General features: G+C 46.5%; 1 protein-coding gene and 1 non-coding gene across 3 annotated transcripts in view; one reads left to right on the top strand and one right to left on the bottom strand.

Annotated features, from left to right (window-relative positions):
* PPEF1 (protein phosphatase with EF-hand domain 1) overlaps positions 1-24,598 on the bottom strand; it is a 54,997-nt gene extending 30,399 nt beyond the window's left edge. Inside the window, exons 1-6 of one of the 2 annotated variants that reach the window (XM_068144738.1) lie at positions 24,519-24,598; positions 16,687-17,461; positions 10,082-10,228; positions 9,206-9,393; positions 4,555-4,682; positions 2,869-2,920 (exon numbers count right to left, since the gene is read on the bottom strand). In XM_068144738.1, the coding sequence (XP_068000839.1) occupies positions 2,869-2,920; positions 4,555-4,682; positions 9,206-9,263 (238 nt within the window). In that variant the 5' untranslated portion in view covers positions 9,264-9,393; positions 10,082-10,228; positions 16,687-17,461; positions 24,519-24,598. The remainder of the gene's footprint in view (positions 1-2,868; positions 2,921-4,554; positions 4,683-9,205; positions 9,394-10,081; positions 10,229-16,686; positions 17,462-24,518) is intronic. The other variant, XM_068144737.1, reaches the window with a different exon arrangement.
* Positions 24,599-25,008: 410 nt separating this feature from the next.
* TRNAV-UAC (transfer RNA valine (anticodon UAC)) lies at positions 25,009-25,081 on the top strand. Its single transcript has one exon. It is a non-coding gene; the product is annotated as a tRNA-Val (tRNA).
* The last annotated feature ends 2,577 nt before the right edge of the window (positions 25,082-27,658 follow it).

Genomic DNA, 27,658 nt, shown 5'->3' with positions numbered 1-27,658 from the left:
GCTGAGAATATTATCTCTTATCTTCTTGGAGAGGGCTTGAGAACCATATGCTGTCACTTGAAGTGAGCACACACTGATGAAAAGCAAGCTAGAAAATGGTGGGGTTAGAAAATACTTAGGGATGGCAAAACCTCTCTGCTTGTTATGTTTACACACTCACTGTGACTTGCATCTTAAGGCTGTGATTCAGCAGTACTGGAAGCAGGCCATTAAAAATTGCTTTGTTCAGCACTGATTTTGCTTCAGTGGGGCTAGCATGGGTGCTGCAAAGGTCACTTAGAGGGGCAAGCAATCAAGAGCTTCAAGAATGCACCCAGTCAACAGTGGGACAAACATAACCACACAACAGAAATTTGATGTGCAATTTCTCAAAAGGAAACAACCCCAAGTCAGCTTCTTTGCACAGATAGCCTCAGGTATCTCTGTTAAACACCTACTTTATAGAATCTGCTTTGTGTTGGGTTCTGGCATCTGTAGCATGAGGTGTTAGAAAAGGGGAAATAACAAACCAAGACAAAGACAAAGCCTTTGGAGCAGTTATCAAGTCCTAGCAGCTTCAGTCTTAACTGAAGAGAGTTTTAAGCAAGCAAAAGAACTTTACCATAAACCATGGACTTCACCATGTGTTTCAGTCTGATAAAAAAAAAAAGTCACCCAAATAGGTGACAAGGGACAGTCCACAGTACCCTCCACCCCTCCCTGTGCACAGGTGGGGCCAGGATCTCTACCTGAGTCACACAATGGTAGGGGCTGGAAGGGACCTCAAAAGATGATCTAGCCCAACCCCTCTGCCAGAGCAGGATCACCTAGACCAGGTCACACAGGAATGCATCCACGTGGGTTTGGAATATCTCCAGAGAGGGAGACTCCACAGCCCCCCTGGGCAGCTTGTTCTAGGGCTCTGTCATCCTCACAGGGAAAATGTTTTTCTTCAGGTTTCCATGGAACTTCCTATGCCTCAACTTCCACCATTGCCCCTGGTGCTGGCATTGAGCATCACCTGCCCACGAATAGCCTACGAACACAGCAGTGTGCTCTGTCCCAGCCATGTCCTGAGCCCCAGCACCTCACCTTTGTTCCTTCTGTCAACAGACAGTTACAAAAGGTGGATAAATCATATCTACCACAAGCAGCTGGAAAACTTCCTTTTAATATTACAGTGAAAACAGAGATCAGCACTATTTTTTCCAAACCTCAGACCTACCACTACTATTTTCTTTTCCCACTCAGGTGAAAAAGCTGAACTGAGGTACACTGTCAGCATGTAGAAGCAGATGAAGTGAGCAGTGTTTGATTTGCTTTAAGTTTGCCAATTCCTTCCCAGAAAGTTACATTACTAAAGCAGATTAATTTTTTTTTCCTTCAGAATACAGTGATAATGGAAACAAATCAAAGGAAGGATTATTGCATCCTTGGCTTTGGAGCAAGGTTCAAATGTAATTTCTCCTGCAGAGCACAGAGAGCATTAGGCACTCTAAAGTATTTAAGAGAGCAAAATCACCATTGCTAATGGTGGGCATTAGAACACCAAACCACTTAGGTTTTGATGGTGGTTTTATCTTGCTAGCAGAGTGTCTTGTGCAAGTTTTAATTGGAATAACCCGTGGCTGGACCAGATGAAAGAGAAAGGACATTCTCTTGTAATTCAATGAGAAAGGGACAGCCTCCTTTTTAACTCCCCTGGGATTAGATCTATTCTAAATTTGTTCAGGGAAGTCATGTTTGTTTTCTGGATTTAGGAATAGCTTTCAGTCTGTCCTTCTGTTGAGCTTGACCTCAAAAGTTTGTCCAAGGATCCCAAAGTGCCTCAAAAATAAAGAGGTGTTCAAGAGGGGACTGGACGTGGCACTTGGTGCCATGGTTTAGTCATGGGGTCTGCGGTGACAGGTTGGACTTGATGATCTTTGAGGTCTCTTCCAACCTTGGTGATTCTGTGATTCAAAAATAAAAAGGTTGTGCTTGAGGAGGGTAGATTTTAAGCCTGAGAAGATGCAATTTAGACTAGGTATTAGGAAGAAATTCATTCCAGTGAGGATGGTGAGATGCTGGGACAGGTTGCCCAGGGAGGTCATGGATGCTTCCTCCCTGGAGATGTTCAGGGCTATGTTGGAAGAGGCCTTGAGCAACCTGGTCTAGTGAAAGGTGTCCCTGCCCATGGCAGGGGGTTGGAACTAGGTGATCTCTAATGTCTCTTCCATCTCAAACCATTCTATGAATAAACTATAGCTTTAGTTGAGATAGCTTCTAAAGATTGATTTCCAGCAGTTTAGACTTACTTCATTTTTAGTCATTCATATACTGACATACAGGACATACTGAAGGATTAAACCTTCACACTACCACATAAAATACCACACTACCACAGTGAAATCTAGAACAGCTAGATTGGTCCAAACTGTTTCAGGGGGAAAAAAAAATAACAATAAAAAAAATCAGAGGGGAAAAAAAACAACCAAAGCAACCTCCTTGAAGGCAAGTTCTTTGACTATACCTGCCCTAAATCAACCAGCCCAGAATAATCAGATTTCATTGTTTAAGAAAAATGCACAGAAAACTGTGAAAATTGTTGTCTGTAAGGCTACCACAAGAGCTGCATAAAGGCAGTAAGATAAGAAAGCACTCTGAGCATCCCTGAGTACTCTTGTAAAGACAACAGGTTATCTGTTCTGTCTTACATCTTGACTCACTAAGTAGATACTGAGCAGAGTTCACCACTTCCTGGACAAAATTCTTATTATACTATTTGGGAAATCAAACTTCAGCTCCAGCATGTGCCACAGGCTGTAAATATCACCTTGAAAACAACCTTTCCTCATATCAGCTTCTCCAAATTGAATCTCCATATTACTTTGCTTGTTTTATCCTTACCTGAATCAGGGTGAGTGCAGTGATCCAGCATGAAGGTAAAAAAGTTGGATAGCTAAGTACAGAAAAGAAAACAACAAACACACTGATCAGTTTAGGGGACCCAGCCAATGTTAATATTTCCTTCCCTTACTCAATTACTAACTATTTTCCATGCAGGGGGATCTAAGACACTACTGAATGCTTCCACAGCATCAGCCTGCAATAATGATACAACTTCTGTCCTACTACAAAAATGGCTCAGTCCTTTGTCTCTTTGCTATGACCTAACAGACTGACACCAGATGAATGCATAAAAAGCTCCAGGCCTGTTCCAGTGCTGGTGGAATTTTTGGATATAATTCATCTTGCCCTTCATCTGGACTACTTGCCTAGACTTCCTTTGTATTCTATATACTGTTACAGTGCACTGAACTGATGTTAGACACCGATGCTGGGATGAACACAGTATCACAATACATGAGAGGTTGGAAAGGACCTCCAGACATCATCCAGTCCAACCCCCCTGCCAGAGCAGGATCACCCAGGGTAGTCTGCACAGGAATGCGTCCAGGTGGGTTTTGAATGTGTCCTGAGAAGGACACTCCACAATGTCTCTGGGCAGCCTGCTCCAGGGCTCTGGCACCCTCACTGTAAAGTTTCTCCTCATGTTGACGTGAAACCTTCTATGTTCAAGTTTGTGTCCATTGTTCCCTATCTTATTACTGTGCACCTCAAAAAAGAGCTTGGCCCCCTCCACTTGACACCCACCCCTCAGATATTGAAAGACATTGATCAGATCCCCTCTCAGTCTTCTCCAGACTAAACAGCCTCAGGGCTCTCAGTCTCTCTTCATAGGGGAAATGCTCAAGTCCCCTAATCATCCCCATAACCCTCTGCTGGATTCTCTCCAGCAGATCCCTGTCTCTCTTGAGCTGGGCAGCCCAAAACTGGGCACAGTATTCAGGTGTGGTCTCAGCAGGGCAGAGTAGAGGGGGAGAACCTCCCTAGCCCTGCTGGCCACACTTTTCTTGATGCACCCCAGGATCCCATTGGCTTTCTTGGCCACAAAGGCACATTGATGTCCCACAGAGAACTTGCTGTCAACTAACACAAAGTCCTCTAAGTTTCTAATTCCCTTGATTGACCCTAAAGGAAGCCTGCACTGACACTGAGACACTGATATTTCTGTTGCACATATCTTGCCTCACACACACAGTTAAGATCACCCATAGTGGGATGACCAGCAATTCCTGGCTAACAGCTGTTCTACAGGAATCTCTAGCCTAGGTATGGTTGTATAGGCAGAATGGTGTCATGATCTTAGATGGTTATACACACATACCCATATGTATAACTAGATTAGTTGTTTACCATGAGGGTGGTGGAACACTGGAACAGGTCACCCAGGGATGTAGTTGAGGCTCCATCCCTGGAGCTATTCAAGGTGAGGCTGGACAGGACTGGGGACAATCTGATCTAGTTGAGGATGCCCCTGCTTACTGCAGAGGGGATTGGACTAGATGACCTTTGGAGGTCCCTTCCCGTCCAGACCATTCTATGATTCTACTCATGAGGCATGGAAGTGGTTTTATTATACAGGACACAGATTGGTAGGGAGAAACAGCCACACCCCCATTTTGTTTGAGCAGTTTCAGCTCTCTGGGAACAGCACAACTGCTTGTAGGGGAAGAATTGAAGATTACAAACCTGTAGCTGATCTTGCTCATCAGCATATTCGATTGACTGAAAGATACTCAGTGAGTAGCGGCGCCTCGTCTCCAGCCGGGCCATGGTAAAGCGGTACCAGTTCTGGATGAGGATGGCAGCTCTGATGACTGCCAAAAGAGAAGGCAATGGAGTGAGTACCCATGGGTAGGGTGCAATCTGCACTGAAAACACACATGCTGCCTCTGCAGGGCTTTGCAGATGGATGACCATTTCAGACCACTGTGCACAGCTGACATTAGGACTGGTCTCTGGAAAAAGGAGATTGAAATAGTGCTCTCCAGTAATGAATAAATGCTGCCTTTACTATTTCTGTCTTCAGGGCCAGATCCCAAACTAGCTGACTTGCTCAGACTTATATTCTTAGAAACCTTCCTCATTTCATTGTCCTGAATACCATACTCATGTAAGAAGTCATCCACCTCCAGCTGATGGGCAGCATGTGGGCTCTGGGAAGGTAAATGTGGTGGGTTGAAATTAGCCCCCAACTAATTTGGAGAAACTACCCCCAAAATAAATTGCCAAGCTAGCTCAGAAAGTTTTGGAAGCAAATGAAGCTCTATTTACAAACAAACTAAAGTCTAGAAAAATTAAATGCAATGAATATGTACAAAAAATACCATATGTGTACTCTCTATATATATATTTACAATTTTAAAACAACACAGAAACTCCTCAGACCCCTCTGGATGGATCCAGGGCAACCTGTTCACCCTCTCCTTCCTATTACATCACACGGTAGTCAAAACAGGCATAGCCTTGGCAAGGCCACAAGAAGAGAGAGAGGAAAGTTGCAAGCAGAAGTGACAGAAGCAGAAAAAACTGTTTCTGCCACTACTCTCTATCTCCATTAGCAATCCAATGAATTCTATAAGCCTTATCATTATTTTCCTTTTGCATCCATTGGTCATTCATTTTACTTTCAGCCTTTGCAGTTAGGAACTAGGCTAAAGTTCTCCCTTCAAAGTGTAACAGTAAGGAAAGGAAGAAGAGCAGTTTAGCCTACCAGTAAGATGTAGTTCTCTACCAACCTGCAGTAAAAAAGCTTCAGATTCTAACAAGGGCATCATGGGATTACAGAGTTTGCCTCTCCTGACAGAAAGCTTTTGCCTGCATGGCTGTACCAGCAAGCCAGCAAAACTCAAACCTTAACATCTGTTAACAAAGGAACACTCACCCCAAGAGTTCAATGGAACATATGAGAAGACCATTTTGGATTGTATGTTGGATATGCATCCCACTCAGCACTTCAAAAAGTTGTGTCTGCTATTGTCCCAATCTGGAAAACTGCTAGAGCTGTCACTGAAGAACAATCACCAAGACTGCAGTCTAGAATGAAGGGCCTTAATCACTCCTCAAACAGATACCTTTGCTTATCTGCTCAGATAAAAGCTTATCAAGCAAGACATCTGGGGACACAAAGAGGTCCTAGGGTAGGTATTGTCCTGTGGGGAGATCTCTTCACATCTGTCAAGCAATAAGTTCTGTGTGAACAGCAGCCAGCAGTGAAAGCTGTGCAGGCGGACAGAAGCTCCAGGAGCTGATGCTCACCATGCTGCTACCCACAGGATAACAGCCCTAAGGAGCTGGGGCACGAAAAACAGTGGTGGTGGCAGGAAGACAAGAAGAAAGGCAGCCAGGCATGCCCTCAGCATCACAGCTAATCACTGCAGCTCCAACAGATCTGGAGGGAGGAGAGAAAGCAGAAGGCCGGAGGGGATGTTGTGGAGTCTCCCTCTCTAGAGATACTCCAAACCTGCCTGGATGTGTTCCTGGGTGCTCCTGTGCTGGCAGGGGGGGTGGACTGGATCATCTCTGGAGGTCCCTTCCAACCCTTAACATTCTGTGATTTCTGAGACGTGCTCAGCCTGAAATCACAGTGAGCCTGGGAGAAGAGGAGCAGTCATTTTTGCTGTCTCACAGAGCTGTGCCTCTGTTGCTTTCAGGATGCTTTCCCAGAAAGATTAACTAACTTGGAGAAAAGCATTCCTTGGTCCTTGTTAACTGTTTTTTAAAGATCAGCTAGAGAAGAATAAATGCATGTTTCAGATACTTTAGGACATATATGAAATTGGATTTATCATCTAGAGGAGAACACCACTTACTATAGATTACAACTAAATGCAACTCCTGCCTTGAAGATCAAGCAGCTGAAACAATGGCAAGTTCAAATCTGGTAATTTGCTTGAATTATGGTCAGAAGAAGACTCTGTATTAACATGCTTAGCCCTACATAACACTAACAGGGGCAGTCAAGAGACATCACTGTAACAGCAAGAGGAAGACAGGAGCACAGGGGTACTGGATCCTGCACCCATCTCAATGGAGCCACATCATCACCACCACCATATTCTTGCCTGGCAACAAAACCCAGAGTAAGCTAGGAGGGTGTTCTCAAGAGATGTCACATTTGCTCACTTGAACATAATTCTTTCTGGACTGATCTCTCATCTCTTTTTCCCTAGCTTTTGGTTTTTTTTCCCTCTGTACTCTCAACAGGCTACCAGTAGAAAGAAAAAAAGAAAACAGGAGGCAAGAAATGTCAAGCCTTTGCCTCCAACCTTGCAGCTAACACTTCACTTCAAGGAGTTTCCTAAGAAACTCAACCCTGAATAGCTCAGCATAGGACACAGAAAAAAAGTCTTGAAGCTTCTTATCTTGAGGGAACAAGTCAAAGGAGCTGCAGGTAAAGTTTTCTAGTCCAGACAAGGCCAAAAGTCAGAAGAGACTATCATCCTCCAGGCATGACATCCATCCTAGAAAAGCCCTCCTGCCTGAAGGAAATGCAGTCTTTAAATGACTAAGAGCATCTCGTGTACCCTGCATAAACTCTAAGATGTCTCTTGTTTCCTGTCCTTTCTGGAATTCACCAGCACCACAGATCTGACAGATTGACACATCAGAGCAAGACTGTCACCAACTTTTCTGTTTAGAAGAGTACCCAAGGGGCAAAGCACAGCCACCAGCACAGAAACTGATTTCCAGCATCAGAACCATTAAACTTCCCATTAAAGCCCCCCTGGGTTGCTTAATGGTCCTGAGCACTTAACGCTGGCAACACAGAAGACAGATAGATATCAACCACTGTGGTTAATGTTGCAAATCTAACAGAATATTTCCTGCCTCTTTTTGTTGTTGTTGTTGTTTTGTTTAATTGTACTTATTACAGCACTGTTGTTCTCAGGCCTGACTCAGAACATGATTTTCACACTAGGCTAAACTGCACCCATTAAAGAAATTGTTCTCAGCTGCAGAAGGTCTCTACAACACTGAGTACCTGTTAAATTCACGTTATTAAGGCATTTGAGGGATGTACAGCCTCAGGCTGCAGATGGAATGCCAGTTCAGCAACATTTGACTACTGCTGAAGTGCAGAAAGAGAACCATCTGGCAGCTGGAGAGGACTGAATACTGACAAAGAGCACACAAAACCCTAAATCAGCTTTGGGGTAGCAAAGCCCAGCTCCACACCGGTGTATATTGATGATTCCAGACCAAGACAGAGTACAGCAACTTGTGCCCATTCCAAACTTTTGCACCCTCAAAAATATTCCCAACTAACTTGTCTCTGAGCCCTTCTAAGGCACATATATGTACAGCACACAAACCCAAATAAGAGAAGCCACTTCTCAGCAGCAAGTAGTTCTCAGACTCTAGATGCCTCCAGTCTATTTCCACTGCTGTGATGAAACACTAAGGCTGCTTTGAAGACAAAGCTGAGGGCTACCCTTAAACCAATAAGCTTGGATCCCTGTAGCCATGATGAAATGCTCCTGCTTCTTAGCAACCAGTTTCATGTGACTTATATCCTGGCTGGGCAGCCAAAAAGAGCCTTCCTTTTCAGCCATCTCCCAAACCTGCACACAGTGCCACATAACACACCTCTTGGCTCACCATGCTTTAGTGACAAACCTTGAAAGAGAACACAAACGATCTGAGCAAAGGTCTGAGCCAACCCTGGAACCACCTGCCTGTGCAAAACCTGGTGTGTGGATTCCAGGGTGTGGGATGATTAAAAGCAGGGGGATGAGGCATTATTTTTTCAACTGAGCATTTAAGCAGGTATTATGGAGACTTTCAATTGACAGTTTCAGTGACTGTCAGAGAGAAATTCAGATCAAGCACTGGGTGTGGCGGAAAATCGATTCTGAGAGTCACTGTAACAGCTCTGCTTAATTATCACACTTGGTTCATAATCAGGGGTCAGCCAGCAGCAGGGAATTTGGGGCAGTTTTCCAAGGAATCATGGGAAGGCCATGATGGATTCCTCTCCATATTTTACCCCACAAGCTTTGCCAGTGACACAGTGAAGGGCAGACATATCTGAAGTGTAGCTTCTGTCCCAGATGCTGTGGATTTGTTCCAATCCCATCTGTAGATATCAGAGGTGGTCTGCAGTTGCCTTCTAACTTCAGCCAGCATGTAAAAGCTGTGCATTCACAGAGGATCACAGGATGGCAGGGGTTGGAAGTGACCTCTGAAGATCACACTCTTTTAGAGAAAGGATGATTAAAATAATTTTCTCTGAAGAAGTATTTTAACAACAGGAATTGGGGCAAATGTTACCTTGTGATCATCTTCTGGTGTTACAGAGAGAACAATCAGTGACCTGGAAGACAAAGGCGGTACTCACCGTTCTCTGACCTTCTGTCAGCTACAGAACTGCTGCATCCCATGGTTCCAATGCACATCAATCAGTTTTAACTGCTGCTGACACAAAGCCTGCTTCTTTCAGCTCTTAGCTTTACACATATTTCCTGTGCTGTTCTTTCAGTGGTGAGGACTGGATCCTTCCAGGGTCCTGGGTTCCTCCTAGCACTCCTAACAGGGAGAGGATTGGGAGGGAGAATTAAAAGCCAAAGACAGAATCTAAAGCAACTACAGCTCAGAATGAATTGTTGTATAGCATGTCCTACATAAACAGGACCTGATGAAGCATCCTAGGCTTCTTTTGCACATAATTACTATCAGCTTGCATTCAGGACAGATGAACTCAATCATTAATACAGTTTACTCCTTACATATTAGCTCTAAGTTCATGTGCCCAAGTGATTTCTTAATCTCAAGATAGCTATTTGAAGCCTTATCACAGGATCACAGGATGGAAGAGACCTCTGCAGATCACAAAGTTCAGCCCCCTGCCAGAGCAGGACCATATAACCATAAAATCTAGCACAGGTCACACAGGAATGCATCCATATAGGTTCTGAAAGTCTCCAGAGAAGGAGACTCCACAACCTCTCTGGGCAGCCTGCTCCAGTGCTCCGTGAAATTCCTCCTCATGTTGAGGTGGAGCCTCCTCTGCTGTAGTTCATATCCCCTGCCCCTTGTCCTATCACAGGCTGCAAACCAGCAGAGGCTGTCCCATCCTTCCTGATCCCCAGCCCTCAGATATTTATAAACATGTATTAAATCCCCTCTCAGTCTTCTCCAGACTAAACAGCCCCAGGGCTCTCAGCCTCTCCTCATCAGGCAGTCTCCAGTCCCTTCAGCATCCTTGTAGCCCTACCTTGGACTCTCTGCAGTAGATCCCTGTCCCTCCTGAACTGGGGAGCCTAAAACTGGATGCAGTATTCCAGGTGAGATCTCAATGTTGCAAAGTAGATGGGAGGAGAGAAATATGCTACTCTTCATTCTTGAGATCTGAAAATCAGAGCTGTAGAATTTTATGGACTTTAAATTATAGCTGATACTATTGCTAGAAAAGCCCCAAAGTTCAGGCCTCCTAACATTCAGTGGTTTTTTCAGTGGTGCTCTACCACCCCACCTATTGCTTTAGCCATCAGTGCCACCACCACTCAATCTACAAGGAGAGACAGTGCCATAGCAAACTGCTTATCAGGTTTCATTTAAGTAAAACATCCAATTTGCAGTTGCATTTCTAACATTCTAAGTGACAGATTTGGTTTAATTAAATAATTGAACAAAGTACATTTTGCAGCTTGGCCTTTTGGGGTTTCCTACTGTCACATGCTCAGCTCCTCACTAAGTAGTATAATTCAATAATGCAATACACTTCCTCATCAGCAAGTTCAGATTAATCCAGTTCCCCTAAGATACAAACCAGGTTGATTTCTTAAGCACAAGAAGGTCACTGACCTCTTAGAGAGTCTGAACTTTGTAAGATTTCTTACATGATCACACTGACTCCTTTTTCCCTATGTCTCAGGGATACATATTTCTCTCCAGCAAGTCTGGCATCTCAATTATTGCATTTGGTGTTTCATTTCATTGATATTTCTTTGTTTTTAATTGAGTTTTCAAACAAAGAAATTAATCAGCATCCTGGTGTGTGGGCAGCAGGGCAAGAGAGGGGATTCTGCCCCTTGACGCCGCTCTGCTGAGACCTCATCTCCAATCCTGCCCCAGTTCTGGGGTCCCCAGCAGGTGAAGGACACAGAGCTGCTGGAGTGAATCCAGAGGAGGCCACAAAGATGCTCCAAGGGCTGGAGCAGCTCTGCTGTGAGCACAGGCTGAGGGAGCTGGGGGTGTTCAGCCTGCAGAAGAGAAGGCTCCAGGGGCACCTCAGAGCTGCCTGCCAGGAGCTGAAAGGATCCTACAGGAAGGCTGCAGAGGGACTTTTCGTAAGGGTAGCTCACAACAGGCCAAGGGTGAATGGTTTGGAGCTGAGGCAGAGCAGGGTTAGACTAGATCTTAGGAAGAAGTTCTTCAGTGCAAGGGTGGTGAGACTCTGGCACAGGCTGTCCAGGGAGGCTGTGGCTGTCTCTTCCCTGGGAGTGTTGAAGTCCAGGCTGAATGAGACCTTGAGCAGCTGAGTCTCCTAGAGAGGTATCCATGCCCATGGTGGGGAGGTTGTAGCAAATGATCTCTGAGCCCATGAAGGATGCTATGAAAATGAATGCTTAACTACTGTTCTTTTCATTTGGCTTTACTAACAGAAGTAGAATTGCAGGAGGATAAGAGAGAAAAACAAATACATATGTAGCTTATTGTCAATTTCAATACTTTGAACACATTTATTTTTGTGGCACTATTTACAGGTTTTACATGTTGATTATTTATGTTATATGAATATCACACAACTCTTTCTACTTGTGAGGTTATTTTTTTTCAGGGTCTCACAATACAAGAGTATCCTACACTCAAGATGGGTCTGCCACCTTCTGAGTCAGTATTTAATTCAGGAAAGGATTTTAGGGGGCTCCCCCCCCCAGCTAGCTGCTTTCCTTCCCTCTGAAGGAGCTATTATGAAATAAATAAAAAATGCTATTACTTTCATTTTGAGCCAATTAATTGCTTTAAGAGCATCAATTACAGCCCTGATATTGCTAATAGCTCAATTTGTCTTCTCTCCAAACAATTGTTGTCTTCCTGAGTACTGTCTCCCCATTTGCCCTCTTAAGGGAGTATCACATCTTAGTCTATCTCAAACCAGCCAGCCACAATCTGAATTGTGATTTGAAGACTAGTGCCAAGAACAAAATAGAGCTTACAACCTAAGTCCTGTTGCAGTGACACAACTGTTATTGAAGGGCAGGTAGCATGGAACTGGGCAACCACAGCCCCAAACAGAACCATCATGCCTCTCAGGACTCCACCCAAGCCATAGCAAACAGTGGGCTGAGCCAAGAAAAAGGGATCTGAATCACTACCCAACCCTATTTTCAATGACTTAAGCTTTTCTCCTAGCCATCTCCACCCTTCTTTCTACCTACCTCTGCATTCATACACTTCTAACACCTCCTTGAGTAAAGACATAAAAAAAGGTAGAGATACAGGGACAGAAATTTTATGGTGATAGCTGTAAATGATGTCTGAAACAGACTCAAAGCTTGAAGGAAAACTTGCACAAATATATCCTATCATTAAACCTACTTAAAAGGCCAAATATGGCCATCAGAGAGCAGGTCCAGGGGACTAATCATCACCTTCAGTCTCAAATACCTGCATCCTATAATGGACATAGCAAACATTTAAAGTACTCCCCTGTTTCCCAATGGCTTATCAAGTGGCTAAGGAGCAATTTTGGCTGTGAACCTGCATGCCTAGACTCAGATCAGCTACACCTACTGAAGACTCCAGCAACTTGGGCCCAGCAAATTAACTTTCTGCCCTTCTTGTCTGACTAAGGAATCATGAACAAGGGGAACAAGCCACTGTAGAAAGAGCCAGTGCCTCCCTCAGCCCAAGGCTTTTCACTGCTCCTAGTTGAACTGGTCCAAAGGAAGAAAACTCTGCTTTCCAGCATCCTGGTGCAAGCCAGCTCCTGCTCCATGCTAAAGCCTGCCTTCCTGAGGCAGGAAAAAATTACCAGGCAAAGGCTATGGAGGCCTTCCCTTGGAAAGAAGGTTGAAACCCAAGCATTTAAAACATGAGAGTAATTTCTGTGGGCTGTTTACTATGAGGCATAGCAACATCTGGTGAAGAATTATTAATCATTAAAAAATTCCCCCAACTGTTGGCTGATGAAATGGAAAGCTGAGCTTTTACCAAAGTATTGAAAAAGCCTCAGAGCTACAAGGTAGCCAGGTGAGGTAATGCTGTGCTAGCATTCTGGATACCATAGCTGTGATTTACCCTTAAGAGAGAATCTGTTGTGGTCAGTATAAAGCAGGCAGCAATCCAATTTCTACAAGCTGGAGATTTTCAGATATAATTCCAAGAAATTGCTGCATTTCTCTCAGTTCAGCAAAAAGTCAATTTTGTGATGGAGAGGCACTGAATACACAGCCCATCCACTGAAGCAAAATAAAATGTCATTCCAGCCATGGCAATAGGCAGGCACCGAGCTAAGCCAGCGCGGCACACGCAGCTCTCTGTCTGGGTAGCAGTCACCGAAGATTACACTGCAGCAAGTGCTCAGAAATTTGGGGTTCAGAACCTGAGCTGTCAGAGCTTGATTTACAAGGATAATGAGCCAGCACCATTTGATCCAGATGTAATAGATGCTGCCCCAAATCAATCATGCCTCCAAATTGTCAGCCACATAAAGAGCAGACTGCCTCAAGAAGAGTGGAGATCTTGTTAAGATTTATAGCTGACTTGTAATGAAATCAGGCTGTAGCTCCTTTGGGCAGAGAGCCACCCTTTCAAACTTCCCTCACCTTTTAAAATTAGATGAGCTGTGCTACTGGCAGACAAGTGTAAGCTAGGTCAAGCTTGAGGATATGGAAGCCATAGAAATAAGAGCCACTAGACTTTTAACTGCTTGCTTCATTTCATTTGTTTCTCACCTCTGATAAACGAAGCATGAAAGGCTTCTCTCTTTAATTTTGCTGGGATGGAACTGCCACAATTATGCTACACCCTCAGCATTTTTTTTCCCCCCAGTGGCTATCTCCAGTAATGTGCCTCCTTTCCCTACTTGTCCTGGTCTCAGCCATATTTGTCAACACATAGTTATGATCTCCTCCCATACAAAGAATCATAGAATTGTTAGGTTTGGAAGGGACCTCAAGGATCATCTAGTTCCAATCCCACTGCCATGGGCAGGGACCTCTCACACTAGATCAGGTTGCCCAAAGCCACATCCAGCCTAACCTTGAAGCTCCAGGGATAGAGCTTCCACCACCTCCCTGGGCAATCTGTTCCATGTGGCTGGAGAGGTGATGAGATAGGGACACTACTCTCCATAAAGCTTAGATAGGTGGAGCTTCCATTGACAGGGGCTTTCCAGTGAGGTCTGTGGCTCACAAACTTTATTTAGAGTACTGTGTCCAGTTCTGGGCCACTCAGTTTAGAAGGACATTGAGACTCTTGAACACGTCCAGAGAACGGCAACGAGGCTGGTGAGAGGCCTTGAGCACAGCCCTATGAGGAGAGGCTGAGGGACCTGGGATTGTTTAGCCTGGAGAAGAGGAGGCTCAGGGGAGACCTTCTTGCTGTCTCCAACTCCCTGAAGGGAGGTTGTAGCCAGGAGGAGGTTGGTCTCTTCTCTCAAGCAACCAGCCCCAGAACAAGAGGACACAGTCTCAAGCTGTGCCAGGGGAGGTTTAGGCTGGAGGTGAGGAGAAAGTTCTTCACTGTGAGAGTCATTCACCATTGGAATGTGCTGCCCAGGGAGGTGGTGGAGTCACCATCCCTGGAAGTGTTCAAAAGGGGACTGAACGTGGCACTTGGTGCCATGGTTTAGTCATGAGGTCTGTGGTGACAGGTCAGACCTGATGATCTTTGAGGTCTCTTCCAACCTTGGTGATTCTGTGAAAGGAGGACTGCTGAGAAATAGATGCTCTAAAATGGGTTTGATGTATTTACTTCTGTGCATTGCTGAGGGAACGAAGCAGGAAAGCGCAAAAGACCCCAGAGAAAAGAAGCCAGACACCGAATCACAATACTCAGGTTAGCACCTGCAGGGGGACAACTTTTCAAAATTGCCTTGTTGCCAGAACTCGGGGTGTCCAAGATGGGAATCTATAGATGACCTGATGATTTTATTAGCTAAAAAGATCCTCCTGCAGAAAGTGAGATAAAGCAGCCACAGACAATAATCAGAGCACCTGGCTACAGCCAGATGTAATTTTGACACCAACACTCAATTTGGTTTGCCAAGGGGCTGATATGAGAACATCAACATAGGAAAAGCAGCAATATGTTTAGTTGTCTGTTATTTCACATCCATTGGACAGAGTGCCATTTCCATTAAGTGAATTTCAAGATATTAAATATCTATTTTTCAAAAGGCTTGCAGTGATAGGATGAGAGGGAATGGCTTTCAGCTTGAGGAGGGCAGATTGAGACTGGAGATTAGGAAGAGATTCTTCATTATGAGGGTGGTGAGACACTGGAACAGGTTGCCCAGGGAGGTGGTGGATGCCCCCTTCCTGGGGGTGTTCAAGGCCAGGTCAGATGAGGCCTTGAGCAACCTGGGATAGTGGAAGGTGGGGTTGGAACTAGATGATCTTGAAGGTCTCTTCCAACCTAACCCATCCTGTTAATCTATGTAAAAGAAAGAAATGAGAAAGCCTTTTTGTTTATAGATAGTTTCTTCAGCCTGCTCAGAGAAAGAAGGCTAAGCTGAATGTAAAAGTGACAAAACTTCTAGCAATGGCTGTGTTGCCAGATCTCAGGATATACCTCTTTGGGCCAGGAATCAACAAAGAGTGGATGCAGTAAGACACCAGGAAGCCAGCAAAGCCTGCAAGAGAATAGGATGAAGACAGAGCAGCTCATATTCTTGAGCACTGCAAAAAAGCAACAAAAGCAAGAACTGCAAAGGTGTGAACACGCAGAGATTGTTCAAGCCATTGTTGAGCTCAAGAACTGCTGGCAACTTCAAGGAGGATAAGTAGAAAAAAATGATGGGGAATGCCAGTTCATCTTAATTTCAATCAGCAAAGGATAAATGTACACTTTTGTGCAGAAGACAAACAAACAAAGCAGGCAGCCTCATTTTTTTTTGCATAGCAAGCCTTAGATGAGGATTTTTTAAAGAAGGGGAGTAGCAAAGGTGAGTGCACAAATGAGGTGCGGATCACCTTTAAGTATAAGCAAAGCCATCATATCACTTTCCAGCAACATTAAATGCCTCTAGGGGGAGATTAATGTAGGAGGCCAGTGGAAAATTAAAACTCCTGAAACAAAGTTACCAGTAGCAAACTGGACCCAACCAAGTGGAAAAGTTAACACCCATTGCAAGCAAAATCTGAATCATCCTCTGTCCTGCATGGTCTTACTGATATTGCATTTAATTCTCTTAAGTGGAAGGGGGAAAGTGGTAAAAGAGTAAAGCTCCAGAAAACAAAAAAAAAAAAAAAAAAAGGTTTGAAAAACATGTTGAAATCTGAGCCAGTGTAAAAGTTCCATTCCTGCTTCAGCTAAAATTCATACCTGTTTTAATGAAGCTTCAGTTAAGCATCCAAAACAAGGGTCAAAATTATCATCATAAGTTCTCTTTTTTCCTTAAGCCAAAGGTACATGACATACAGCAGCCTCCAAGCTATTTGATCTCCTCTGTACTCCTAAGTTCTGGGTAACTGTTCTAGTCCAGGACAAACTTTGTAGTCTGAAACACTCCTTTTCCTCAGGGTAAAATTATTAATATACATATTACTAATATACATCAGTCTTAGGATGAAGTCAATTTGCTCTTTAAAAGTGAACCAAAACATATATATATACATACATACACACACACCCCACACCCAAAAATATTACCTGTGTTTTTTCTTTCTCCTTCAGGAATACTGAGACATCTTCTACACAAGCACCTTTAGAAGACTCTTTTCCTAAGAGAAAGTGGCCTCTTTTCGGAAGCAGTTCTGCACAGTGAGGGGTGAAGCTCTGCAGAACAGGTGCTCCAGTTCTCTCTGGGGCTCTGGAGCTCAGAAGCTGCAATGCACTTGCTCTCCACCTATTTATACAGCTTCCCAAGAGGAAATTTCTTCAGAAACAGCCAGGGGAGATGCTGCCTTCATTGTCCAGCCTGATGTGAAAGCTCCCGGCTGCAGCCATCCAGCTGCTCTGCAGGCACGCTGTTGAAGAGCTGGGTTTCCACCATGCCTCCTGAATCTCGGGCAGAGAAAGGGATGGGCTGAAGTTATCCTTTGCATCTGAAGTCACATGATCTCTTCCAAGAGGAATGGCCCTTCTGCTGTTCAGGCAATGATTTGCATTTTAGAAGATACAGCAGACTGGGGAAAAAACCCAAAACAGAAGGGCTGTCCAGGTATTTGCTGATCTGACGTGAGCAGCGTGGTTGTGAAAGCCCTTATGGAAAGGCTGAATTTCCCATGAGGTGCTGGATCTGCAGGCCAGTGATCTACGTGTTGTCCAAAACAGTCACACCCAGGAGATTGGGCAAGCATGAAGCAGTCCAGTTTTGCACTCGGAAGCACTGCACTAATGCTTGCACACTTCATTTCTTGATGTGCACAAGAACTGGAATTGAGTGGACTCAGTTCATGTTTTGGTACTGCTCCTCCTCAGACTGCTGGAAAGGGATCAGAGCAGCTGAGAACACTGCAGTGTTGCTCCCCTGTGTGGCCAGCAAGCACAGCATGCTTTGAAATCAAACCCTCATGCCTGGCAGCAAGGCCTGCACCTCTGACCTACCTCCTCACCATGCTGACCACAGACTCTCACTGCACAGGTGCCTGGGGAAGGGCAGAGCTGCCACACTCAAGGCAATTTATTCCCGCCCACTGCTAGCAAACAGACCCTGAGGAATCTGGTGCAGCAGACACGCTGGAGGGAAGGGAGGCCATCCAGAGGGACCTTGACAGGCTGGAGAGGTGGGCACAAACCAACCTCATGAGGTTCAACAAGACCAAGTGCAGGGTCCTGCATCTGGGTCGAGGCAATCCCAAGCACAAATACAGGCTGGGCAGTGACTGGCTGGAAAGCAGCCCTGAGGAGAGAGACTTGGGGGTGCTGGTGGACAAGAAGCTCAACATGAGCTCTCAGTGTGCACTTGCAGCCTGCAAAGCCAATCAGATCCTGGGCTGCATCAGGAGAAGTGTGGCTAGCAGGTCGAGGGAGGTGATCCTCCCCCTCTACTCAGCTCTGGTGAGACCCCACCTGGAGTACTGTGTCCAGTTCAGGAGCCCCTATTACAAGAGGGATGTGGAGGTGCTGGAGCGTGTCCAGAGAAGGGCCACAAGGATGAGCAGAGGGCTGGAGCACCTCTCCCCTATGAGGACAGACTGAAGGAGTTGGGGCTGTTCAGTCTGGAGAAGAGAAGGCTCTGAGGTGACCTAATTGTGGCCTTCCAGTATCTGAAGGGGGCCTACAGGAAGGCTGGGGAGGGACTTCTCAGGATCTCAGGTAGTGATAGGACTAGGGGGAATGGAATGAAGCTGGAGGTGGGGAGATTCAGGCTGGATGTGAGGAGGAGGTTCTTCACCATGAGAGTGGTGAAGCCCTGAAATGGGTTGTCCAGGGAGGTGGTCGAGGCCCCGTCCCTGGAGGTGTTTAAGACCAGGCTGGATGAGGCTCTAGCCAGCCTGATCTAGTGTGGGGTGTCCCTGCCTGTGGCAGGGGGGTTGGAACTAGATGATCCTTGTGGTCCCTTCCAACCCTGAATGATACTATGATACTATGCTGCTTTGGGCAGTGTATCAACAGCATGGGGACATGGCAGTTTTGAACACACACCCAATCCCACCACTCAAAAATGTGGTGTGTCAGTAGGAGTACAATACTGTAATATCAGTAGTGTCACTCATCCTCACCACACCACCTCTTCTCCCAGTCTGTCCTTCCACACCTATCCAAAAGCTGGGCACAGCTTGCTGCTGTGCAAAACGATGGAGCTGCAGGGGCCTGTGGGTCCAAAGAGTACCTCAGGTTAACAAGTATGCTGCAGTGGGAGAAAGCTCCACGTGGATGGGCACAAAACGGGCATCATAACGCCCCCTGCTCCACAGGCTCTCCGGGGGTCGGAATCCCACTAGGACTGGATAGAAAGCAAAAGATTTCTGAGAACAGACAAACAAAGCAAGATCTTCACTCTCCTGCCCCAAGGGTCTAATAATGGTGTAACATGATATTTTCAGGAAATTTTTGCCAGCAGTCTGGTGACAGTTCTAAAGGCATCAACCATCACTGTGAACGACAGGGTGATTAAACTGTCTTTTGGGACAGACAGTTGCACTTACTGTGACAGAACAGGGACGTTTACTAACGTACAAAAAATACTTAAAGTGTCAAACCAGCAAAGCAGAAGGCACTGTGTGAATGCACTGGTTTGACTGAGCTAGTCCTTGGAGATTCTGGAGGCACAAGCTTCCACTGTCAGTGCTGTTCCTCTCCTGTGAGAGGAGATAGAAAATGGAAAACATACGAAGCATGATAATTCTGCGTGACCCAGAAGAGTTTTGATGCTTCATTCTGGCAGGATGCACTTTCCCTGATCAGAGTTACAGCAGCTAATCATTTATGTATGATCACACTGTTCTGCCAAAATGCATGCAAGCAAAAATACATCATAACCTCTTTTCACTGCACTCTGGGCGTACATATCAGTTATAAAACATTTACTGTGCCTGATAAATTCACCTATATTGGCATTTGCCAAGATCTCTGCATAACAAGAGGCTCCAGGCTTTCTTTCAACAGCAAACAAATCTATCAGAAACATCTCGTCCAAGATCAATAGGAGAGAGATCAAACCCTTAACTGTTAGATTCTGCAAGACGAAGTCTCCACTGCCTGTTTTCTTTCGTTATTTATGGCAGTTTGCCCTCTTTGTGGTCTGACATGACCCGATAAGCAACCTGATAAAGTCAGTCTTGCTAGAATGAGCCACCTCTCCAGTTACCCATGGGGATCACAGTAACATGCAACTTGAGGAAACATAAATGTGCTTTCCAAATTAACCTTTCCAGTTCAAGCCCAAGAACTGTACCAAACAAGACCACTCTTCTTTCTACAGAGGTCAAAGAGAACATACCAGGTCCACCAGCAAGGTACTACCACTTCTTTGTTCAGCAGTCATCCATTCTAAACACACTTAAGGTGCTGAAAAGGGTTTTGGCATCAACAGCTGCAACAGAGAAAAGGTCAAAAAGAATCTGGCAATGTGCTGTTGAGCAGTCTTGAATGCCAAGAATAAAACCAGTTATGTTGCTAGCACAGCAATTGGGACATCCCTTTACAAGCAGCCCTTGCTGATGCAATAGCACATCTTTCTTCCAGATACTTTGGAAACATTAACCTCCTGAGCAAGCCTCCATGAAGGCATTCCACATCCATAATTCACATTCTGCTTCAGGCCTATTTCTCACAAGCACCCACTACAAAGTGATGTAACTGATATTTTTCAGAAGGATTCAAAATAACTGTAGTCAAAGTGAACGTGCTCCTTCTGAGCCCTGACCCTGGGTCCCCCTCCTCTTACCCTACCAAGTTCAAAGAAGTATTTTTATGTGACCCAGCACAAGTATTAGCCAGGAGCCAAGTCCATGCTAGAGAGACCTGGATGGCTAATCACAACAGAAAGAATAAAAAGACTAGAAGAAATTAAGACAGAAATAAGTGTTCAGAAGAATTTGAAACAGTCTTGGTGAGATGACAGAAATCTGTTCTCACAAATCAGCAGGAGGAGATTAATTTGGGTGAACAGGAAAAGAAATCTCCCCCTCTGTCCCCCGATGATTCTGGGCGAGATGATGAACAGAACACATCAAATCTAGCATCCTTGGCCATAATCAGAAATGGGAAAGAAAGGCAGCTGCAGAGCCTCCCAGTTCCTGAAAGCCAAAAAAGTAGATCAGAACATCATGAAAGCATCAGGATACATTCTGTGACAATGCGAACACAGGTTTTGGGAAAGAAGGTTTTCCAAATTGTCACTTGAATGCAGATTATTCTGGGAAGCAATGACTAATGACCTCATTTGCACAACTCTACCTCCCTCACAAGTTAACTTCACCCTCTACTTAGAGCCTATCATCTCTAGAAGATGCCAAACCAGGTCTCTAAGCACCACATCTACGTATCTTTAAATACCTTAAGGGATGGTCACTCAAAACACTTGCCTGAGCAACATGTTCCAGCACTTAGGAACACTTTTGGTGAACAGATTTTTCTTTATGCCCAATCTAAAGCTCCCTTGGTGCAACTAAGGGCCATTTCCTCTCACTGGTTACTTTGGGAGAAGAGACCAACACCAGCCTCACTCCAGCTCTCTTTCAGGGTTGTAGAGAGCAACAGCATCTCCCCTCAGCATCCTCATCTTTCATCTCCAGTAGATGACAGATACCCACAGCACTCAGGTTTTGCCAAGACTTAGTAAAATAACATGAAGAAAAGGAAATGGGCACAAGAATTACCTAACAACAGCTGGATTTTGGTGGTCTGGTGAATGCCAAGTTGCACAGACAGTGCAAAACCTACATCCTGAATCCTCAAGCCTACCAGACTCTCTTTTCCCAAAAAGCACCTCTGGATGAAATCAGATTCTGCAGGTCAAGAGGGTCCACAGATTTGACTCACACATTAATGACCAGGATATGAAAGGATTATTGTTGATTTTTTTTAGTTGCATTTTAAAGACTGGGAATTGCCTGTTCTTAAGTATAGCCATCACATACATGAGAGGGGCTCAGCAGAGTTGATGGAAATTATTTTCTTCACCCTCTGTTTTCATCTTAGCCTTAAGAAATTGCTTCTGATGACAAAAAGACCATATTTTCTACCTTGAACAGCAAATCAACTGCTGCCTCAGCAAACTGTTATTAATTCCAAGAGTCAAATCTACTACAATAGAGCACCTCTCCCATGGAGACAGGCTGAGAGAGTTGGGGCTATTCAGTCTGGAGAGGAAAAGGCTCCCAGGAGACCTTCTTGTGGCCTTCCAGTATCTGCAGGGGGCTCCAAGAAAGCTAGGGAGGGACTTCTGAGGGTGTCAGGGAGTGATAGGACTGGGGGGGATGGAGCAAAACTAGAAATGGGTAGATTCAGATTGGGTGTTAGGAAGAAGTGGTTGTCCAGAAGGGTGGTGAGAGACTGGCAGAGGTTGCCCAGGGAGGTGGTGGAAGCTTCATGCCTGGAGGTTTTTGCAGCCCAGCTGGATGTGGCTGTGAGCAACCTGCTGTAGTGTGAGGTGTCCCTGGCCATGGCAGAGGGGTTGGAACTGGATGTTCTTTGAGGTCCCTTCCAACCCTGACAATTCTGAGATTCTACAATATCTAGCTACATAAAAACAAAACCAAAAAACCCCAACAAACAAAACAAAACCCCCACCCTGTTTTGCTTACAGGCACCACATGCTTCTGCAAGTTTACAAACTTACCGTTTTTATTCCCAACAGTAGTTTCTGTTTGTAACTTTTAACCACAGTGCCATAAACACTGCACAAGTGCCTTCATTTGTACTTGCACAACCCACCCCCTTTGGGATGTGAGGATTTAGTGTGGTGAGGACTGAGGTAATGCAAACAGTACAAAACTCCAAGTAAAATGTAACAGTCAAAAGAATGCAATGTTTGTGTGGTGTCACAGACAACAACAAAGTCCCTGAATTAATGAACACCTGATGCAGTCAGGCATGGAAGTGAAGATAAACAGCTGTGCTGCTCTGTACCCTCACAGCCAGCCATCTTCTGCAGTAAATATATCATGAGTGGTCTCTTCTCCTGGGCAACCAGCACCAGAACAAGAGGACACAGTCTCAAGCTATGCCAGGGGAGGATTAGGCTGGATGTTAGGAGGTTCCAGTGCTCAGTAATGCTTTTGAAGAAATTTTTCTTTGTGCCCAGTCTAACCCTCCCTTGGTACAACCTAAGGCCATTTCCTCTCATCCTATTGCTGGTTACTTGGGAGAAGAGACCAACACCATCCTCACTCCAACCTCTTTGCAGGAAGTTGTAGAGAACAACAGTATCTCCCCTCAGCATCTTCTCTGCCAGGACAAACAAGCCCAGTTCACTCACTCACAAGACTTTTTCTCTAGTACCTTCATCAGCTTCATTGCTCTTCCCTAGACACACTCCAGCAACTCAATGTCCCTCCTGTAGTGAGGGGCCCAAAATTCAACAGAGTAGTCAAGGTGCAGGCTTACCAGTGCTGAGCACAGGGGAACAACTGCTTACCTAGTCCTGCTGGCCATGCTATTTCTAATACAAACCAGGATACGGTAAACCTTCCTAGACACCTGAGCACACTGCTGGCTCATGTTCAGCCAGCTGTTGCCCAAATACCTCTAGCTCCTTCTCCACCAGGCATCTTTCCAGCCCCTTTTCCCCAAGCCTGTAGCATTGCATGGGGTTGTTGTGACCCAAATTCAGTACCCAGCACCTGGTCTTGTTGAACTTCATACCCATATCCTGGGCCCATCAATCCAGCCTGTACAGACCCCTCTGTTGAGCATCTCCAGCCTCAAGCAGATCAACGCTGCTGCCTAACTTGGTGCTGTCTGCAAGTTTACTGAGGGATTTACACTCAATCATTCAGATCACAGAATCAACCAGGCTGGAAGAGACCTCCAAGATCATCAAGTCTAACCAATCACCTAACCCTAACTAACTAACTAGACCATGGCAGTAAGTGCCTCATCCAGTCCTTTTTTTAAACACCTCCCAGGATGTCAACCCCACCACCTCCCTGGGCAGCACATTCCAACGGCCAATCTCTATCTGTGCAGAACTTCTTTCTAAGATCAAGCCTAAACTTTCCCTTACACAGCTTGAGACTTGTGAACAAGTCTCGATGCTGAGCCCTAGGAAACACCACTTGTAACAAACCTTTCGCGTTGTCGTTCCCTACAAAACTCCAGTTGGGAAGCAGCAGCACTCGCGCCCTCGCAGGCTGAGCCGCTCGCTACCGAACCCCGGCCTGGGGCCTGCGGGTTGAGGCGGTCACAGCGAGCGCGGGGAGCCCCCTGCTGGCGGCGCGGCGCCGCAGCGGGAGCCACCGCTGCCACTGCCTGCCCGCCGGGCAGGCACACAGCGGGGAAAAGGTCTGCGCTCAGCGCCTCTGCCCTGCCTGTAAAGGCAAGTCCTCGATGCGCTCCAGCTTTGACGCCTCAGACTAAAAGCTCTCATTAGTGTGTGCGTCTCATAGCGTGTCTGAAAGGACAGATGTTAACTTTGCACCACACGAGAGCTCCCCGACCTTCAGGCTCTGCCCCGTCTCCGCAGGCTGTTTTAAAGACCGTCCCCTGCGCCGAGGAAACCACCCGCACCTTCCTCCCCGACTCAAAAAGAGCCACTGAAGCACTCCAGACACTAGCAGTGCAGAGCCTTCCCGTGACCGACTGACACAGAATCCGCGCAGCCAGGTTTCGGTGGAGCTACAGCGCTGGCGCCCTGCCTCTGGCGGGGCTCAGCCTTCCCCACGCTTCCGCCAGCCTGCACCGAACTAACAGCCTCCCTTCTCCTCTCGCCGGGGGGAGGAGAGCAGCAGGGCAAACCAGCTGAGCAGCAGGACCTACAGGAAGGTTCTGCCCGCTAGCTCCGAAGCAGGGCTAAGACGCACCGAGGTTAGGAGTGCCAGGCGGAAAGCAAAACTGTATCACATAGATGCAGGGGCGGAGAGTACTCACAGCACCTGCTACACGTTGGCATAAGGCTGGGAAGGTGCCCTTGCCCTCCAGGCTCTTCACCTGCCTCTGCAGGCCACGTTTGGTGGGACGGACCCGGGCCGAGGCCCTAACGCGCAGAGGAACAGCTGCAGCGCATCACCCGAAACCCTTACCTATGTAACATCAGCGCTCTTAAAGCGGTTTACCCCTCGCACCGCTCGCTGCCGCAGCTACCCGAGGGGGCAGAAAACGCCTTAAGATCATCGTTAATTACAGCGTTTTCAATTAACCATCAAAACAAAGAAACACACACACGCGAGAAACTAAAAGGCAAAGCCCGGGGGGGCCCTGCGGCTTCCCTCAGGAGCCCAACGGCTCGCCGCGCGCCCTCCGCCGGCCCGGCCCGCCCCGCCCGCGCACCGCTCTCGCACCGCTCTCGCGGAGGAGAGGCACGGGAAGGAGGTGCCTTAGCCTCTCGTCAATAGGAGCAGCGCCCCGGCCGCTAGTTTCCGTGGCGGTTCCATAGTGTAGTGGTTATCACGTCTGCTTTACACGCAGAAGGTCCTGGGTTCGAGCCCCAGTGGAACCAGCAGCTGTCACTTTCTTTTCTTCCTCACGCTTGATTTTCTTGCGTTTTCCTTAAAGTTCTGAGTGACTTGTTCGTTTGTTTTTTTTTGGTTGGTTTTTTTTTTTTTTTTCACCCCCAAGAAGGGCAACTTCGTAAGCCCGTATAGAAAGCGTCGGCTCTGCCTGCGGTGCCGAGTCCGGCTGGGGAAATGGTTAGCTGGAAGTTTAATAAACAACTGTTGGCTCTGCTTTTAAGCCTGGCTGATCTATAGGCAGCTGGGGGCTATTTTGTACCCTCCTCCGGGCCCCTTCTCACAGGTGCAGCTAAGGTCCGGCTGCCTTGCTGTAGTGAGAGAGGCAGATAGGGCCTCTCCCTGTCACAGGGGGTGGAGGGGCTGAACACTACTTCTGAGAGATGCCTGTGGTTCACACATAGGTGTCTAAATGTGTATTTCACAGGATCACACAGGCTCACAGGATGTTAGGGGTTGGAAGGGACCTCCGGAGATCATCCAGCCCAACCCCTCTGCTGGAGCAGGACCATAGAATCCAGCACAGGTCACACAGGAACACATCCAGATGGGGCTGGAAAGTCTCCAGAGAAGGAGACTCCACAACTTCTCTGGGGAGCCTGTTCCAGGACTCTGTGACCCTTAAAGAAGTTCCCCCTTGTGTTGAGGTGGAACCTCCTGTGCTGCAGCTTGCATCCATTGCCCCTTGTCCTATCTCAGGTTGCAAATGAGCAGAGCCTGTTCCCTCCCTCTTGACCCCCAGCTCTCAGATATTGATAAACATACTTCATATGTTATCTTATGTCTAAACATATTTCATACACACCCCAGCTATGCTAAACCCAAAGTGTGCCAGTCACACATTACTGCTGAGGCATTGCACATTGTCTGTGTGTGTGCTCAGCTCCCAGACACACAGATCTGTCTGTACTGCTCTGATTTACCCCGTCTGGCACTCTGACTTTGAGAGGAGCATGCATTTGCTAGGTGGAGTGGCACTTCTCTATCACACATGACTGCTTTTGCCCCCTGCTTCCCTTTTGAGGGCACACCTGCAGGCTCCTGGTCAGTCAGATGCCAAACACCTGTGTGTGTTTTGATAGCTGTGAGAAGAGACCTGCACCAAACTCTCCACAACCTCCTTTCAGGTAGCTGCAGACAGCAATGAGGTCTCTCCTCAGCCTCCTCTTCTCCAAACTAACCATCCCCAGCTCCTTCAGTTGCTCTTCATTAGATTTATTCTCCAGGCCCTTCACAGCTTCCTTGCCCTCCTCTGCCCTGGCTCCAGCACCTCCACATCTCTCTTGTGCTGAGGTGCCCAAAACTGGACACAGCACTTGAGGTGTGGCCTCACCAGAGCTGGGTCCTAGGGGACAATCCCCTCCCTGCTCCTGCTGGACACAGCAATTCTGATCCCAGCCAGGATGCCTTTGGCTTTCTTGTTCTCCTGGGTACACTGCTGGCTCCTCTTCAGCTGCTTGTCCATTAGCACCCCCAGGTCCCTCTCTGCCAGCAGCTTTCCAGCCACACTGCCCCAGGCCTGTAAGCCTTGCTTGGGGTTGTTGTGATCCAAGTGCAGGCTCTGGCATTTGGCCTTGTTGAAGCTCGTCCTGGTAACGTTGGCCATGGGTCCAATCTGTCCAAGTCCCTCTGTAGAGCCTCCTTACCCTCATGAAGATCAACACTGCCACTCAACTTGGGTGGAGGCTCTGAACCACATAGTTTCTATACACAGACTTTAATTTCAAGGCTCTGCTCTCTGGACCAGTTTGGGTTTTCCAATGCTACAGATTTATATTGAAACAAAAGCTGATTATTTAATTCCTTTTCCTATGGGGAGGGAATTTTCCATGAGAAGAGCCACCAGTGTCCTTTTGGGTGAAGTATTCTTTGGGTGATAGCTGTGCTGGTTTTGAACACCACCCCTGAGCCACTGCATTTCAAAATCAAGACCTGTTTGAAGGGTGGAGCTGATCATGAACCTGATTTTAAAGTACTTAAGGTGATGGGGGAGTTTGGTTTCTCTTTTAAAAAAGGCAGGAGGTGATATCTCTCTTGAGTGGGCAGCCCTGCCTCCCAGTGACCTGTGCTGAGGAGACCATAAGGTAAGAAGCTGAAGCCCGGGGCTGTTTTTCCAAGAGATATGTGGATGAAGGGATTTAGGGGGTTTTAAGCTGGGATTTTCAAGACCATGAGATTTAAATACCAAGCACTCATCAATGCAAAGAGGAGAGAGATAGCAAGTGTCTTCAGCAGCTCTGGATATCTTTGTCCCTGTGGCAGCCCATGTTAAACTGGATCACAAAGAGAGAGAGGGAGAGAGACCCTTGCCTGGGTACCTTGTAGGGCCTGGAGAAAGATGCCAAACTCCGGTGACACTGTGCCCTGGTAGCCTCAGTAAGTTTGTTCACCCTCTGACTGGACCTGAGAGGGTTGCTGTATATATGCATGAGCCTCTGAGAGAAAAATCAGGAGTAGCTCCCCACCCTTAGGAAAATACCCTTCCTCCTGGTGCCTGGGATAAGCTGCCCTGCTTGCTTGTCTTGCCATGCATTGATGCTCCCCCAGTGTTTGGGCTGGGTGATCCC

The sequence above is a fragment of the Melanerpes formicivorus genome, unplaced genomic scaffold (genome assembly GCF_026170545.1).
Source record: "Melanerpes formicivorus ecotype bairdi unplaced genomic scaffold, bMelFor1.0.p_v2 SCAF_11, whole genome shotgun sequence".
NCBI classification, from domain to species: domain Eukaryota; kingdom Metazoa; phylum Chordata; class Aves; order Piciformes; family Picidae; genus Melanerpes; species Melanerpes formicivorus.
Note: the sequence above shows the minus strand (reverse complement) of the source record. Positions and strands in the feature narration are given on the sequence as shown.